Consider the following 17,661-nt stretch of genomic DNA (forward strand, 5'->3'; position numbering starts at 1 on the left):
GGGTATTACTGGGTACAAATCGGGTTTTCGGGTATTACCGGGTACAAATCGGGTCCGGTTCGGGTTTGGGTTTTAGTGCCAAAATGCATACCCTATCCGTACCATACGGGTTGGGTCGGGTTCGGGTATTAAAAACCCGGGTATTAGAAAAACTGGTTCCAGGTTCGGGTTTTTTGTGCCCCTCTACCCGGGGCAACTCAATGGAAAGGGGCAACATACATCCACGATTTCAGACAACGCTTGTAGCCAAGCCCACCATCATTTGTTATGGAGAAAACCCACACCCGAAAGCCTCTCGAATCAAACTTGAACTTGTGACCTTCCAGTTTTTAGCCTAAGTTTTCACTCCTCCTCTAATATCAGTTGAGGTAAACCTTATTGACATTCACCATTAAACCTTAATAAATAAATAAATAAATAAATAGAAACCAGTTACGACTAGGGCTGTAAACGAGCCGAGTCGAGTCAAGCCAGAGTGTGCTCGAGCTCGAACTTAATCAAGTTGGCTCGAGCTTGGCTCGTTTTCTTTATCGAGCAAAAAAATCGAGCTCGAGCTCGGCTAATTTTCTTTATCGAGCAAAAAAATCGAGCTCGAGCTCGTCGAGCCGAGCTCCTTTGACTTTTATTTTTTTTATTTATCATTTTTTTATTTTATATTTACAAATTTTGATACATTAAAAAATCATAATTTTAACATACATATTATATAAAATTCATAAACTAGAGAATTTATAACGTTATATGATTTATTTAGTTATTCTTTTATAATGTTTTAGGTATCTAGTGGCATAATATATGTATACTTTTTATTTATTTATTTTTTGGCATGCTATTATTATATATAGATATTAAAATATAGTGTTCAGTCGAAACGAGCCGAGCCGAGACCAAGCCATGAGCCAAGCTGACCATGGCTCGAGCTCGGCTAGTTTAGAAATCAAGCCAAGCTCATTTAGAATCAAGTTTTTTCGACCCGAGCATTTTTCAAGCGATTTTCGAGCGAGCTTCAAGCGAGTCGCGAGCTTTTGAATAGGCCCTAGTACTGACATGCACATAGAAAATAAAAAGGTGGAATAAAATGTAAACGAGGGAGTCGAGCCACCCAAAGAAAGATGCATGTTCGCATTAAGTTTCAAAATATAAATGCATCCAATCAATCATATTCGTATATTTTTCCAATAACTAAAAGTAGGAAAAAGTATGTTATTTATCATTAAAATTTTACAAATATTTAAGCAACATATAAGATTCAACATTTCTCTAATAAATTTACCAATCAAGCACTGTACACTTGTTTATTGAGTTATATTAAGTTCCTTTTTAATCATTATAGTTCCTTCACACATAAAAAAATGTTGTAGTTCATGTCACAAGCGTTAGTGTTCACATTAATGCAGGATTTTAATTCAACTTCTTGTATGTGAGAGTTTGTATTAGAGGATATTTACGTTTTATAAGACTGTATATTGTGGAGCCCCTTCACGTAAGAAACAGGTTTTCGAAGCCCCCTCTTCATAATGACCCGTTATAATTTAAAACCCAATTTTATGTGTGTATGTGTGTGTGAGTGAGAGAGAGAAATCAACCATGGCCCACCCCTCATCCCCTTTTGTAAGACCTCGTTACCGGTAGCCCTACTTTCGTGTTGGATTTACTCATAAACGCAGTTCTAAATATCAGAGTTAATTAAAACATTCGCGGAACATTAAAAATATTCAAACCATTACATTCCATAACCATAATTCTTGTCTTATCGAGCATTCATAGTCATTTAAAAACAAAATATAGTCTTTTAAAATAAAACATCATAGCAAAATCTTCAGATGCCAGCTTCGTCCAACTCTGCCATGTGTCCTCCTCAAGCTACCTGCCTCATTCTACTCACATGCGTGCATACTAAAAGTCAGCTACGCTGAGTGAGTTCTAGTTAATCACATACTCATACAATACCTTCTTACATTTCATACTTAACCTCTTAACTTTCTTTCATACACATATAAGTGCATATACTTTCACTCTTACCTTCATACTTTCTTTACATACATAATCATACGTTTTAAAGAGCCTTTCGCCCTATAACCTCACAGATATTATAAGGGTCTGGTCCCTGACATCATACATATTATAAGGGTCTGGTCCCTAACATCACAGATATTATTAGGGTCTGGTCCCTAACATCACATATATTATTAGGGTCTGGTCCCTCTTCGTTACCATACAACCATGCCTTTCCTTCGTTTGTAACACTACAACCTGACAGTACGTGCAATATCCGAAGATCGTTCACGTACTAACAAGCAATAATTCATACATTTCACATCATTCATATAAGGCATACACTTATCACTTGGGATAAGTGTATTAACAAACATATCGAGTATGCACACAGCCCCGAAAACATAACACAGAAGTGGGGCTAGAAACTCACCTGAATCCTGTTACGCTCTCCGTTAATCGTTATTCCCTTCTTGAGCTGTGCACGGCTAACTGTATAATATTTACATGTATCAATTAACTACTACTACTCATGTTGTATTTCTATCTTTATATAACCCACAACGAACGGGGGTCCGGTGGCAGCGCCCCTGGCAGCGGGGTCTAGGGGCGGCAGCCCCTAGCAGGGTCCAAGGGGCAGAGCCCCTGGCTGGGGTCGAGCTGTCTTAACACATTTTTCATTAGGTTTTTAATTTATTTTCTAATTTGTTAACTCCAACGAACTTATCATTAAGTGAACTTAACATTAAGCGAACTTAAGCATAGGCGAAGTTAGTGATCGGCGAAGTTAACCCTAGGCGAACATATGCCAGGCGAAGTTGAGCATTAGCGAACTTAGCCTTAGGCGAAGTTATCATGGGCGAACTTGGCCTTAGGCGAAGTTATCAGTTTGGTGAACTTGGCCTTAGGCGAAGTTAACCTTGCAGGCGAAGTTAAGCTTGCAGGCGAAGTTGCCCAGCTGTCGTCTCTATTCAATCTTAATCCCCCACAATCATATCTGTTTTAACGTGAAACTCTTGGATACGATATTTAACCAACTCGCGATCAATCCTATGGTCGTTTTTGGATATGGTTTGACCCGAAAACACGTAAAGTTTGGACCTTTAAGCTCGAAACGTTCAATACTAGTTTAAGGGTTCATTTAATCGAGCCGTTTCCATTTCCGGGTTCATTACACTCATATTTACTATCAAGTTTACAACTTTATCTTTCGTTTATACTTGATCTATTCTAGGTTCAAGTTTCAAGATTAAACGTGTATAAAAATGTAAACTTTAAAGGGTCAAGAACATACCTTTAGTGCTCGTTTGGATCTCGTTTAACTTGTTTATGCACTCTAGATCTCGTGTAATAAAGATCTAATACCAACTAACGTTTAATCTCTCTCGGCCGCCGGCCGTATATGGTGGTGTGTGGTGTGTGTGTTTTTGAGTGTGTAGGGTTTTAAGTGGAAATGAATGAGGGTTTAGGGTTTTAGGTTGGTTTAGGGGATATTTATATCCCTTAAAGCCCATGGACATAAGGCCCATTCCCATTTAATCCACCTTAATTAATCTAAGTCCATGATCCGTTCTTTACTCGATATTAATTAATTAATAACGCGAAATCACTAAACGTAACTATCTTTATTTAACATTATAATATTTATGATGTTACACCTTTACTGCCCTGACACGGTGTTCACCCCCTATATCGCCCCCTTACAAACCTCTTTACCACCCACATCATGTAGTCTAAGTGTTTGTATTTGTGTTTGATTTATAAAACTAAAAGGGTTCGTGGTTTCGAAGTGCTACATAAGATCAAGTCATTTTTAAGTAGTGAGGTTAGAATCTCATTTTAGACAGGGTGTTATAAATTTTGGAAGTATGTTAATGGTGTGTGAGCTTGGAGTTCGAGTTCAAATAAAGTTATAATATTTATAATATTTTATTTAGTAAAGTAAACAAAAATAAAAACACAAACCCTACATATACCAAATGTAGACACACAGGTTGGAAGATTTTTTTTTTTTTTTTCTCTTTGAGGGGGGGGGGGGGGGGGGGCGGGGGCAAAATAACAATATTTTTCTTAAAATAAACCAACAAACAAGGACTAAAATAACCACTAACTAAACAAAATCGTACAAACTTTTAAAATGCCATAAACCAAATAATTTATTTCGTAAATTGGCATCTTCTTGTAGCTATGAGTATGGGTGTTCCTCGTTTTTTGACTTTAGATCACATTCATTAAAGATATTAATTATTAAATAATTTCTTAATCTACTTTGGGCGCCTTGGTATTTCGAAAGCCTCAGCCATGACTATTTTTTAAACCAGGAAAGGTATAAAAAACAGAGCCATAAATTTATAAAAGTGAATTCATCATGTTGATCAAATTCAACAAAAATCATCTCAAAATGCTCAAACCTCAAATTTCGAAAGTAACATTATCAAAATAACTACAAAATTTAAAAAAAAAGGAATAATTAAATATTTAAATCGTGAACTAAAGCTCTCAAATGTTTATAATCGACAATATTAATATTTGATCAAATTCATCTAGAAATTTCTCATGATTTCGCTTGAGTTCTCAAATATTTACGTTCTCAGGTTTTAAACGAGATTCAAAAGTTTTATCACAATATTATATTTTCCTCTTTGAGAAGTTCATTGGTGAACCACTGAGTCAGTCCTTAAATATTAAAAAAACAACGTGAATTGTTGACATCTCGTCAAAACCACTAGAAAATATTATGGATGGTTACAAACATCTTTAAAAAAATTTTGCCTCGAATTTCCAAAACTACATCAAAACACTAGAAAATAAAAAATTAAATTAACTCGTGGAAACTAAAACCATAAAATGTTTATAACCCATAATATATTTTTTTTATAGAACGGCAACCCGCAATATTAATACTAACCTAATTCAAATAATAACAATAATTCTTCAAAATTATGATAATTCCACCTCAAAATCCCAAACTTATTCAACAACAATAATAATAATAATAATAATTCAACAACAACAACAACAACAACAATAATTCAAACTCATCTCAAAATTCTCATAATTCCACCTCAAAATTCCAAACTTACATTATCAAAAGTTCAAAACCACTACACTTAAAAAAAACAAAAAATTAAAATCCTCTAAAACAAAAACTCTCAAATTGTTTATAAAAATATCATAATCCGCAATATTAATACTAACCTAATTCAAAATAATAATAATAATAATAATAATAATAATAATAATAATATTATTATTATTAATCTTGAAATCCAATTTTCTCCCAAACTGCATTCCTAACTCTACTCAAATCTCTTCCTTTCAAAGTCCTTCCAATTCCTTCATGCACCGAAAACGACACCACCCTCGTTCTCGCCACCACCTCATGCGGCGGAATCCGGCCACCGGTGCCGGAGTCAACGCCGGAGTCAAACTCAAACTCATCAACCCATCTTGGGTTTTGTTGCCCACAATCTTGCTTCAGTATCTTTGACCAGTCCGGCACGTTGACCGGCAGCGACGACGGCGTTGGTTTGGATGGTTTTGAAGGTTTTACTGAGGGTTTGGTGATTGGTATTATTGGAATGGGTTGGAAGTCCGGTGAGGTGGAGATGTTCCAGATGTCGGATTCGGTGAATTCGAAGTGGGTGTCGGAGATGTTCGCCGGAAGTTGGTGGTCGCCGGAGATGTACCGGTGGTTTGATCGGAGCATTGTGTGCGTTTGTGTTTTAAAACGTGTACTGTTATTGTTGATCAGGTTATGTTGCTTTTATAAATGGTTTTAGTGGACAACGTTTTTCTTTTTTAAATTAAATTTAGAAAGAAAGTTATAATATTAGTTGTTGGTACTTGGTAGAGGTGCGCAAACCGGATTAAAACTTAAAATTGATTCGGGTTGGTCAATAAAAGTCAAAATCGCTTTATGGGCTGAAGAAACACTAAGTGACCCCGGGCAGATTATGGATAATCTGGGGGCTAGGTAATGTTTCCCACGAAGGTTAGGTCCAGCAGAGTAAGTTGTACTTTAGGGAACCTGCAAAACAGACACCGTAAGCTCGTCACTGAGAAGGGGGGGGTTCCTCCTTGTGACCACCCTCCGGCGTGAGAATCAGTCTATATTGCTCTTTGAATATAAAAGTATATGAATACTATTAGAGCAATTATCAAGTAAGTTATACGAGATAGTAGATGATCTTACCATTCCAAGATATTGGAGTATTTATAGCCGAAGGTAGGTTTTCTAGAAGGTACAGCCGGCTGAATAGTATTCCTGTTCAACCAACAGTGGATTACGCACAGGCCATACTGGTTGGTGGGTAGGTTACAGCCAATAGTAATAAAGTCGGCTGCACTATTCCACCAACTGTAGACTATGCACGTCCCACTGACTGTGGATTGTACGCAGGCCATGCTGGTTGGTGAATAGGTTACGGCCAACAGTAATACTATTCCACCAACTGTAGGCTGCGCATGCTCCACAATGAGGGTTGGTGAGTAGGCAGCGGCTAATAGTGACAAACAGTACTAGAGGGTGCCCCTCCTCGCACTGTTGTCGGTGAGCTGTCACCCTGTGATTGGCTCATGGGCTGTTCTGGTCAGATCGTCTGTCCTATCCATACCTTGGTAGGTATGGTACAGAAGATCTTTCAGAATCAGACTGGCTCATTTGGGCGGGATTGTTCCCGCCTTGCTCATGCCTTCACGTGACTGCTGAAGTAGCTAGTGTCTTGTGCGTGTAGCCCTGCTGTCTGCGGGTAGCCTTCCCTGATGGCTTGTATCCGCAACTGCGGGAACAGGCGGGGTACTTCACCATTGGGAGGCTTTCCCTGCGTGTACAGCTTGCGTACTGCGCGTAAGATTCTATGAGCATGGTGGGTCCTGCGGGAGCAGATGGCCTTTGCGCAGACGTCCATGTTCAAGGTGAGTCTTGCGGGACCAACTGGTCTCTGCTGGGACCTACCTCTTCAAGTCCCCCCAGTCCAATGTTCTTCTCATGCGTGTTTAATAAAGTGAGGTGAACTTTTGGACTTAAGCAAAGGGTTTTGAAAAGGGTTTTGTAAGGTTTTCCATGGGAAGTCCTTGTCACTTGCAGAAATGCCCGAGTTTCCTGCTTGGTCTCTGGGTATGATGCGGGTAGGTCTGTAACCTCCTCGCAAGTCAGGAGCATTGAGTCCCAGTTGTATGTATTTTCCATGAGGTTTTGGTAGTTTTGAACATAGTGATCAATTATGTTAAGACCACCAATTCCATCTTGGAGCTTCAAACAACGTAGTTCTCGACGTTCCCGCTATGCGGGGATGTTATTTCCGTTTCCGCAAGCATTGCCCAGAAGATCCTTCTTGGTTTCAATTCCCAGCGGAGCGCTAGGTATGTGAAGGGTTTTGCCTTAACACTGTACCTGCGCTCGTCTTACGGTTACTTTACTTCCAAGGTATTCCTGGCGTCAATTCCCTGCGGGTGCTAGGTATGTGAAGGGTTTTGCCTTTACACTGTACCCGCACCCGTCTTATAGTTACTTGGTTGCCGAGGTACTTGGCTACAATTCCCTGCGGGTGCTAGGTATGTGAAGGGTTCTGCCTTAACACTGTACCCGCAGCCGTCTTACGGTTACTTGTTTACCAAGGTTTTCTTGGCTTCAATTCCCTGCGGGTGCTAGGTATGTGAAGGGTTTTGCCTTAACACTGTACCCGCAGCCGTCTTACGGTTACTTGTTTGCCAAGGGGTAAGGGGTATTTTCCCGCTTACTTTTTAATATTTTCGAATTTTGAATTTTGAAATTCGAAGAGTTGGTGAAAAGATAAGAACAGTCCAAACCTCTGAAACGTCGTGCGACAGTTTCTTCTGACTGTGTCAGGACGTGCAGGAAGTTATGGTGACGTGACAGAACATGGTCATTCCAGTCGCTTTTTCAGGCGCGTGGGCGTGATTTTTCGGGCGCGTGGCCGCGAAATTACTGGCACACGTCCTTTCAACAGCTGTTGCCAGCCTGCTTTTTGCCACGTGTCATAGTTTCATTGCACCTTTGATTTCTCTCTCCTCCGCATTAAATTCACCGCATTAATTGCGATTACTATATAAAGGGGGAGAGAGTTATTTGTAATTCACACTTTCACCTTTCTTCTTCTTCTTAGTGATTTCCGGCAAATACTCCCCTTTTCAGGCAAGCATTTTCCCGAAATCACTTTCTTCTTTCCACCATGTCTTCTCATGATACTGATGATCAGAAGACTGCTGGCGAGTGCCAGTGTTCTCTTCCTGTCGATCTGTACCAGTATATCGTCAGGAAGTTCATGCTCGAGTCTCTCGAGCCTGAGTTTCCTGAACCCCACCATACTGTGTACGATGCCCCTAGTGGCAAGATCGGGGTTTATGCTGCATTCTTTGTCTACGGAAACCTTAGGTTTCCGTTGACAAAGTTTGTGTACCGTGTCCTGGAGAGGCACGGTGTGCACCTGACAGAGGTGCACCCCATGGCCATTGCCAAGGTCCGGCACTTTGAGTGGGTGTGCCGGATATTGGGCCTTGAGCCCTTTGTTGACCGTCTGATGACCTTCTACACTTGGAGGTGCATCCAGGGGTGGTACACTCTTACAACCCGTATCAAGGGTTTAAAGATTTGTACCACCGAGCGGAGTCTTCGCTCATGGAGAAGAGAGTTCTTCTTCATATCCGCTCGCGCCGTCCCCATCGCCATGAAGTTTAAGAATGGCCAGGCGCTTCCGAACCTTCCCGCCCTCAACTACGAGGAGGCGGAATGGTTTTCGAAGATATCCCGGGTCCAGTCCCCGGTTTTCCGTTTTCCGGAGTCGGCGATGGTGATGCTGGGGATGAGCCGGGTGTGGAAGGCGGCGAATGCGGATAAGGTTCCGATCGTCCTTGAATATGGTTCGAACTCTACCCCTTATGGTATGTCTTGTTTCTTTTTTGCTGATTACGATTTTTTCTAACTTTCTTGTTGATTTCAGAGGGTAACGATCTTCAGTCGCTCCTGAATCCGCGGGAGGAAGATGGTCCTGCGCGGATGGGTACTCGTGCTCTGGACGAGAACGAGTTGCCCATCCTAGAGCAGACTGCGGGTCGGTTCGTGGAGGTTTACCCGCCAGGCCAAGAGATCCTGAGCCACCGACGGCCAGGTAAGCCTATCTTCTACCCTGAACCTCTCAATGCTGTGCCTGCTGCTGGAGTTCATGACATTTCTTCTTCTGAGGAATCCGCAGAAGGTCCTCCACTGGTGCGGAAGAAAAAGGCTGCCGTCGGGAAAGGCAAGGAGGTGGCCTCTACGGCCGACCCTGTAGTCCTATCTGACTCGGAGTCAGATAATGCAGAAGTGGCGGGGAAGCCCGGTGGTGAGGAGACCACCGCTCCGGAGGCTGCAGGTGTTACCTCCGGGGAGGCAGCGACGACGACAGTTACCGGTGTCAAGAGGCCGGCTCCATCGGGTTCGCCCCCGCTCGTCCGTGCGTTCAAGCTCAAGAAACCCCGTAAGTACCCCCATAATTCTTGTCTAGCTTTGTTGTTTCAAATAAATTTTCTAACACTTTTGCTTGTGCAGGTGTGGATGTTGACGCATTCCAGGGTGGAGTTGGAGTAAGTATTCCCCCGCCAATGACGGTAGGCTCGGTCAGCCTTCCCGAGGCGTCGACCCAGGCGTCTACGCTTGCTTCCGCTGGTTCCAGCCTTCCTGAGGCTGTTCCAGCTGAGAAGGTGTCTCCGCCGGCCGTGAGTGCAATTTTTACAGCATCTTTCACGGAGCCGGCGGTTACTGTTGCTGAGGAGACGGCGCCAACCATGGCTGCCACGGCGGCTGCCACTATACCTGCGCCACCGGCACCGACGGCCGGACCATCAGGTACGCGCCGGGCTTCCCGCCGATCTACGCCACCTTCCCGTCTGCCTGACCTGTTGGATGGATTTCCTTTAGGTTCAGGTGATGGGTTTGGCGGCTATCGGCCTGTTATTGACCCTACAGGTACGTAGGGTTCTTCTTGCTTTGTATATTTTTGTCATCTTTTCCTAACTGCCTTTGTTTCTTTTGCAGTGTCGGATTCCAATGAAGTGTATGTTCCAAGATGGAACATACGCCGAGGAACAACCCTTCGCACCCCTGTGGAGTGCGTGGACTGGGCTCGCCACGCTGCTCCTCATGGTGCGTTGGGGGAAGCCATGGCTAGCTACCAAGAGGGTAGGCTAACCAATGAGCTTCGGGTTCTCCAGGCCCGAACGCAGCCCCGCGTCGAGCTGCTTTGTCGTGAAAACGACAAGTTAAAAGCGGCTCGCGCCAAAGATGTATCTGAAGCGCGGGCTCTTCGGGAGGAGAACCGGCAGTTGGCCGCTGCCGCAGCCGAGAAGGAGAAGGCCTTCAAGGCCCTCGAGGTTGAAGTCCAGGCGCGACTCGAGGCCCGCTCCAAGGCTGCCCAAGCTGTGAATGAACAGCTTCGGCTGGCCAAGGAGACTGCGCGAAACTCAACTGAGAGGGCTGCCAAGGCTGAAGCTGTTGCTGAGCCACTACGCGAAGAGAATGAGCAGCTTAAATGCAAATTAAAGGCTCTTCAGCATGCTCATGACGCCTTGGCAATGGAAGATGCCAAGAAGCTGCAGGAGATCCTTGACCAGAGGGGGATGCTTGACCGTACTGAAAGGAAACTCAAAAGCGTCGAAGAAGCTGCCGCCAAGGAAGTTCAACTTGCCAACCTTGATAAAAGCGGAGCTGAACGTGCTTACAAAGAAAGTCAAGCTACCCTCCAATGGCTGCTTCAAGAAGCGTTGCCTGAGGTATCTTTATCTTTTTCTTTACGCTTTCTGCTCGTAATTAGAAAATGTTCTAACTTGTAATTTTCTTTTGTAGGTTGTGCGTCGGGTCCTTTCCGAGACCTCTTACGACGATGCAATGAGCGCAGCCCTCAACGCTTCTCATGAGGATGGGCAGAAGACTGGCTTCCTGCTTGGTCTAGGGTTTGCTGAGAGAGGCTTTCCGCCCTCCAACTTCCCTTTATTCAGTGTTAATACTGAAGCTGCTTATGACCAAGCTGTGAGTCAGTATGCTGCCTTCCCGCATCCAGTGGTGGAGAAGGTGAATGAAGCTGCTGCTGCTGATGATGGGCTAAGCGTCCTTAAGGCTTTCCTTGGGCAGCCGCGCTCTGACGGTGCTGGTCCAAGCGGAGGTGGCCCTGAAGCCTGATCCCTTCACACTGCTAGGATAGACCTAGCCTTGTATAGATTTCTTTTAGGCGGGTAGTTACCCAGCCCTTCTTGTAATTGATTGTGAAATATTAATCTCTTTGCGTATAAGATTGTTATTTCCTTGGGTTCTTTGCTTTATAAACTTATGACTTGCATACTTAGTTTAAATTAGCAATTTCCCAAGTGCTTAGAATAAGAACCTTTGAACGTGGTTGATGATGGGTTAAAGTTTCGCCTCCTCCTTCGTGATTGTGCGGGTAAAACCGTCACTTGCACTTGGTAGGATGGCTAATCTTTACCCTTTATCTGACCTGCGTGTAGGTTTTTCAAAATTTCTAAGGCATTAAGTTAAACCTTTGAACGTGGTTGATAATGGACTAAAGTTTTCGCTCCCTCTTTCGTGATTGTGCGGGTGTAACCGTCACTTGCACTTACTAGGATGGCTTTAACTTTAGACCTATATCTGACCTGCGTGTAGGTTTTTCTTGTCCTTTTTTTAAGTGTTCATAAGTTAACCTTTTAACGTGGTAGACGGTAAGTTAAGTTTGGCTTCCTTGTTCGTGATTGTGCGGGTAAGACCGTCACTTGCACTTACAAGGATGGCTAAACTTTACCTACATCTGACCTGCGTGTAGGTTTTCCTTAGGAACTTTTTTAACATTTTGGCGTTGTGTTTATGCGGGTATTGCCGCCTTCCACACGCAACTACTTCTTCCCGTAAGGGAAGTTCATAGGTTACAAGCTATCAATACATCATGAAAGGAGAATCATTTCCATTAGAAGTGGCTCTAGGCCTTTTCTTTACAAGTTGGAATTGATCTACATATAACATTTGCGTAATTGAGCTCCATTCCATGTTCTAGGGATGGGAGTGCCATCGAGCCTTTCGAGCCGGTACGCGCCCTTTCCCAGAACTTCTTTGATAATGTATGGCCCTTCCCAAATCGGGGCCAACTTTCCTGGGCGTTGTTGGTTCGAAGCCTCGTTGTTACGCAGTATGTAGTCTCCTTCGTTGAAGTTGCAGAGTTTTACCCGCGTGTTGTAGTATTTTTGCATTTGTCGTTTGTAGTTTTCTTCACGCACGGCGGCTAAGTCTCTGCGCTCTTCGGTTAGCATAAGGTCTAACCGTCTTTCCGCATCATTGTCTTCTGGTTGGATTAAGACCCTTGGTGAGGGTAAACCGATTTCGACTGGGATCATGGCTTCAGTGCCATAAGTGAGACTGAACGGGGTTTCTCCCGTACTGGTCTTCTTCAGCGTTCTGTTTGCCCAAAGGACGTGTGGAAGCTCGTCCACCCAACCGGATCTATGTTCCAAGAGTCTTTTCTTTATGCCTTCGACGATGCTCTTATTTGCTCTTTCCACCTCACCGTTACCTTGCGGGTGTGCCACTGAGGTAAAGGTGTGGGTGATTTGAAGTTCTTTCAGCCACTGCTGTAGCTTCTTGTCAGCAAAGTTGGTGCCATTGTCGCTTACCAAATTCTGTGGAAGTCCAAAACGACAAATAATAAATTCCCAAATAAATTTTTTGATATGCTTTGCGGTTGTTTGGGCTAAAGGTTTCGCTTCTATCCATTTGGTGAAGTAGTCAATGGCTACCACTAGGAACTGAACATTCCCAGCTGCTGTTGGAAATGGGCCTGTCACGTCGATGGCCCACTTCTGAAATGGCCACGAGGAAGTGACAGGAACAAGTTCATTTTTCGGGCGATGCGTGTTGGGTGCGTAAAGCTGGCAAGATCTGCATTTTCTGATGTATGCCAACGCGTCCATATGCATCCCCGGCCAGAAGTATCCCGCGTTGTTTAGCTTGGCTACCACAGCGCGGGGGCCTGCGTGTACTCCACAGATGCCTTCGTGAACCTCCCTTAGGAGGTAGTCAGCATCTTGGTTGTCCACGCATCTTAACAATGGGCCAAGAAAGTTACGTCTGTAAAGGGTGTCATTGACCAGCTGATAATTTAGTGCTTTACAGCGTAGTTTTCTTGCCTGTGACTTCGACTCTGGTAACGTTCCTGCTTCAAGGTATTTTATTATTGGGGTCATCCATGTTTCTGTACCGGTTTGGATGACACAAATTTCCTTGTGCGGGACTGATGGTGTTTCGAGGAGTTCCACGCGGATGTCCTTTCCCAAGTGGGTGAAGGCCAGTGATGCAAGCTTGCTTAACGCATCCGCAGATTTGTTTTCGCTGCGCTTGACGTGTATCACTTTACAATCATTAAAATCGCGCATGATGGCTTTGGCTTGGGCAAGGTACAGGGCCATTGTGTCGTTCACAGCCGTGTACGTCCCGTTTATTTGGTTTGCTACTAGCATGGAATCAACGTGGGCTTCCAAATTTTTTACACCCATCTTTCGCGCAATCCTCAATCCGGCCAGGAATGCTTCATATTCAGCTTCGTTATTCGTACTTGGAAAATCCAGCCGAATAGCATAAGTATATTCCTGGCCTGCTGGATTTGTTAATTTTAACCCTGCGCCCGAACCCTCGTTACTAGCTGCTCCATCAGTATAGAGTCGCCAGACTTCATCGATTTCGTGTGCTGGGGAGGGTTGAACCTCCTCCTGGCACTCTTTCTCCCGTGAGGCGGGGACTTCTGCAATAAAATCAGCCAGGACCTGACCTTTAATGGCTGGTCTCGGCTTGTATTGAATCGCATATTCTCCCAATTCAATTGCCCATTTGGCTAGACGTCCCGATAACTCGGGTTTGCCTAGAACATTTGAGAGTTTGAAGTTGGTGAGAATAGTGATTGGGTGACCCTGGAAATACCGTCTCAACCTGCGTGACGCGTGTATAAGTGCCAAGACCAGCTTTTCCAGGGTAGAGTACCGGGTTTCCGCGTCTGCCAGCACGCGGCTAACATAATAGATTGGCATCTGGATGCCTTTTCGTTCTACAAGCAGGACTGCCCCGGTTGCTCTATCGGTTGCGGAGAGGTATAGGATTAACTCCTCTCCCGCTTGTGGTGCTGTGAGTGTTGGGAGTTCGATCAGTCGTGATCGAATCTCCTGAAAAGCTGCTTCCGCTTCTGGTGTCCAGCGGAAGTGCGTTTTCTTTAAACAATTTCTTAGCGTTGACACAAAAGGGAACGACCTATCCGCATGGTTTGCCAAAAAGCGGTTAAGCGCGACTAGTCGTCCATTAAGTGTTTGAGCCTGTTTTATGGTGGTAGGTGATTCCATTTTGACAATGGCTTCGACCTTTTCAGGGTTCGCTCTGAAGCCATCTTTAGTAATAATGACCCCTAAGAACTTCCCTTCTTCCACCCCAAATGAACACTTGCTCGGGTTGAGCTTCATGTTTATCTTTCTGAGCGTGTTGAAAGTTTCCTCAATGTCTTTCAACATCGTCTCTGGCTCGGGGCTTTTGATGACCAAATCATCCATATAGACTTCCAAGTTTCTCCCAATTTGGGCGTGAAACTCTTTGTCCATTAGTCGTTGGTACGTGGACCCCGCGTTCTTAAGTCCGAACGGCATCATTTTATAACAAAATGTGCCATCGGGCGTCCGAAAGGCGGTTTTGTCCTGGTCATCCACAGCCATGTGGATTTGATGGTACCCCTTATACGCATCCAAGAAGCATTTAAGGCGAAATGGTGCCACCGAGTCCACCTTAAGATCAATTTCTGGCAACGGATAACAATCTTTGGGGCATGCTTTATTCAAATCTTTGAAATCTATGCACATGCGCCATTGTTTGTTATTCTTCGGTACCATTACGGGATTTGCAACCCATGTTTGATATTTGCTAACGCGCACGATGCCCGCATCAAGGAGTTCCTTGACTTGGGTTCTACACGCGTTGGTTTGCTCGGGCCCCATTACTCTGCGCTTTTGTACGATCGGCGTAACGGCCGGATCGCATTTGAGCTTATGCTCTGCCTTTCCTCGGGGTACACCAGTCATGTCGGCTGGTGTCCACGCGAAGATGTCTGCGTTTCGCTGCAGTAAGCGCTTGAGTAAGGTGCGTGTTGGATCAACAATTGTCGGGCCAATGGTAACGGCCTGATCGGGATATTTCCCATTGAATGCCCACTGTTCAGGTTCAGTGATGGTTTGTTTGGCCATCTTCGGTTTGGGTTTAGAGGAGACAGATGCGATGCATACCTGGGGAATGCCCGTGATCATCGCTACGCCTTCAGCTGTTGGCCATCCCATCATGCCGTGGACTGAGGATACCACGGCGTTGAATCTTGCCATCCCGTCTCTCCCGAATAGGATGTCATACGTATGATGTGGTTTTTTCATCACAACAAAATCCACATCCTCCGTGCGTGAATAATTCCCATCGGTGAGAGTGACGGGGAAAGATAGGATGCCCAAGGGAGTGTTCATGCTGCCGTCAAACCCTTCCATCGAAGCGTAGACCGTCTCCAGGCGCTCCTTGTCTTCATCATCGAGCTTGTCGAAGAACTGCCTGTACATCACTGTCGACGATGCGCCATTGTCAACGAGGGTGCGGGAGGTGATGTAGTGCCCCAGCTGGCTTTTAATGACAATGGGGCCTTCTTTGTTTGGGCCTCCCGGCACTCGCGGGAAGCGCACTTCTGCTTCCTTCCATGCGCATGGTTCGGTCATTGATCTCTTTCTCCCTCTGACCTTACCATGGACCATGTTGATGCTAATGTCGACGGGCTTCCGTCCGTTACCCCTGTACCTGTTGTCGTTCCTTCCTCCCTTCTTGATAGATGCCACGAGGTGTGCGAGCCTCCCATCCTTGACGAATGTCTCGACGATGTCCCTCAAGGATGTGCACTCCTCAGTGCTATGGCCCTTTGTCCCATGGAAGTCACAAGACTTGCTTTGATCCGCATTGGGTTTCTGTCGGATCACTGGGGCTTTTGGCCATGGCAGTTTTTCCGTGGCAAATATCTCCGTGACGCTCTTGGTGAGTGGCGTCCAACGGTTTTTCCGGTTCGAAGGGTGCGTTTTGTCCCTTCCGCCAACCAGAGGGCGAGAGCTTGAGGGGGTGTCAAAGTTTATCCTTGACTGCCAAATACCTTGCCGCCTCTTTTTGTTCAGCCGGGCGGTTCTCACATTGTTCTCCCTTGTCCTCTGCGTGTAGAGGTTTGTATTGTGGGGGAGATCTCTTCCCAGCTGTTTCTCTGTTTCGGCAAAGCGCTTGGCTGCCGTCATTATGGCATCCCACGTGGATGGCATACCGTCTTTACCCGTCAGAGTGCGGATGAGTTCTGGGTATTCAGCGCCCTGAATGAAAGCGGCGCGAACGAGGTCTTCACTGATGTTGCCCAGACTTACCTTCTTGGAGTTGAAGCGGGTGATGAAGTCCAGTAAGGATTCATCCTCTTCTCTGACACAGTTGAGGATCGTCCACTGCTCCTCAGTGTGCTTCCTCTGTTGACTAAACTGTTGACTGAACTTGTTCTGGAAGTCTGCCCAGTCATAAATGTGGTGGACCGGTAAACGGTCGAACCATGCTCTGGCTGCTCCTACCAGAGTCATCTGGAACATGTAGCACCACGTGGGTTCCGTCCAGTTACTGACGGTTGCCCCCGCAATGAACCTGTTCAGATGGTCATCTGGGTCGGATAGACCATCGTATGTGCCAACGTTGGACATTTGTTTGGCACTCCTCGGGGCGATTGCTTCTGCAATGTCCCTTGCAAATTTTGACCTTCCTGCGTTTGTAGCAGTAGGTCTAAAGGCCTTGGAGAAGTCGCGAGAGCTTTTTTCCGTGACTGGTTGGAATGCTTCCCCAAAGTTCCTTTTTGGCTGGGGATCCGTTTCCTTACGCTTCCCTTTCGCCCTATGGCGAGGGTTCGCGTCGGTGTCGGAGTCTTCCCCCTCGCCGTCTGAGTACTCGTACTCACTACTCATGTTGAGGTGCTGGCGAGTACTACCGAATTCCTCAGCTTGTTGGACTGAACGCAAGCGTTCGTCCAACTCAGCCTGAAATTCTCTTTGACGTGCCTCGGCCCATGCCTTCACTTGATCAAGTGTTTGGCGAGGGGCTCGAGGTCGTTTTTCCAGCTGGGCATCAGTGAATCCCAGTGGAATATTTACTCCACTTGCCCCTACATGAGTGACTGGGGTAGTGTTCGTAAAATGTATTTCACTTGCCCCAGCTTGGGTGGCTGGGGTAGTGTTTGTAAACATTGTGTTGCCGGTGTTAACCCCAGTGGCTGGGGTTGTGGTTACCGGAATTTCTCTAGTCATCTTGGAAGTTTTGAAAAACTGGAGAAAGATGTAGTTCTAGCTTTATGCACGGATGGCGCCAATGAAGAAACACTAAGTGACCCCGGGCAGATTATGGATAATCTGGGGGCTAGGTAATGTTTCCCACGAAGGTTAGGTCCAGCAGAGTAAGTTGTACTTTAGGGAACCTGCAAAACAGACACCGTAAGCTCGTCACTGAGAAGGGGGGGGTTCCTCCTTGTGACCACCCTCCGGCGTGAGAATCAGTCTATATTGCTCTTTGAATATAAAAGTATATGAATACTATTAGAGCAATTATCAAGT

The 17,661-nt window shown here is 45.2% G+C and overlaps 1 protein-coding gene across 1 annotated transcript; it reads right to left on the reverse strand.

Annotated features, from left to right (window-relative positions):
- Window positions 1–5,251: 5,251 nt before the first annotated feature.
- LOC143599127 (protein S40-4-like) lies at window positions 5,252–5,704 on the reverse strand. The gene has a single exon (XM_077077161.1). It carries the CDS (start codon window positions 5,702–5,704, stop codon window positions 5,252–5,254), a length of 453 nt encoding a protein of 150 aa, XP_076933276.1.
- Window positions 5,705–17,661: the final 11,957 nt, after the last annotated feature.

This window comes from Bidens hawaiensis, unplaced genomic scaffold (genome assembly GCF_021521415.1).
Source record: "Bidens hawaiensis isolate Kalapana, Puna unplaced genomic scaffold, B.hawaiensis_p1.1 tig00051526_1, whole genome shotgun sequence".
Taxonomy (NCBI): Eukaryota; Viridiplantae; Streptophyta; class Magnoliopsida; order Asterales; family Asteraceae; genus Bidens; species Bidens hawaiensis.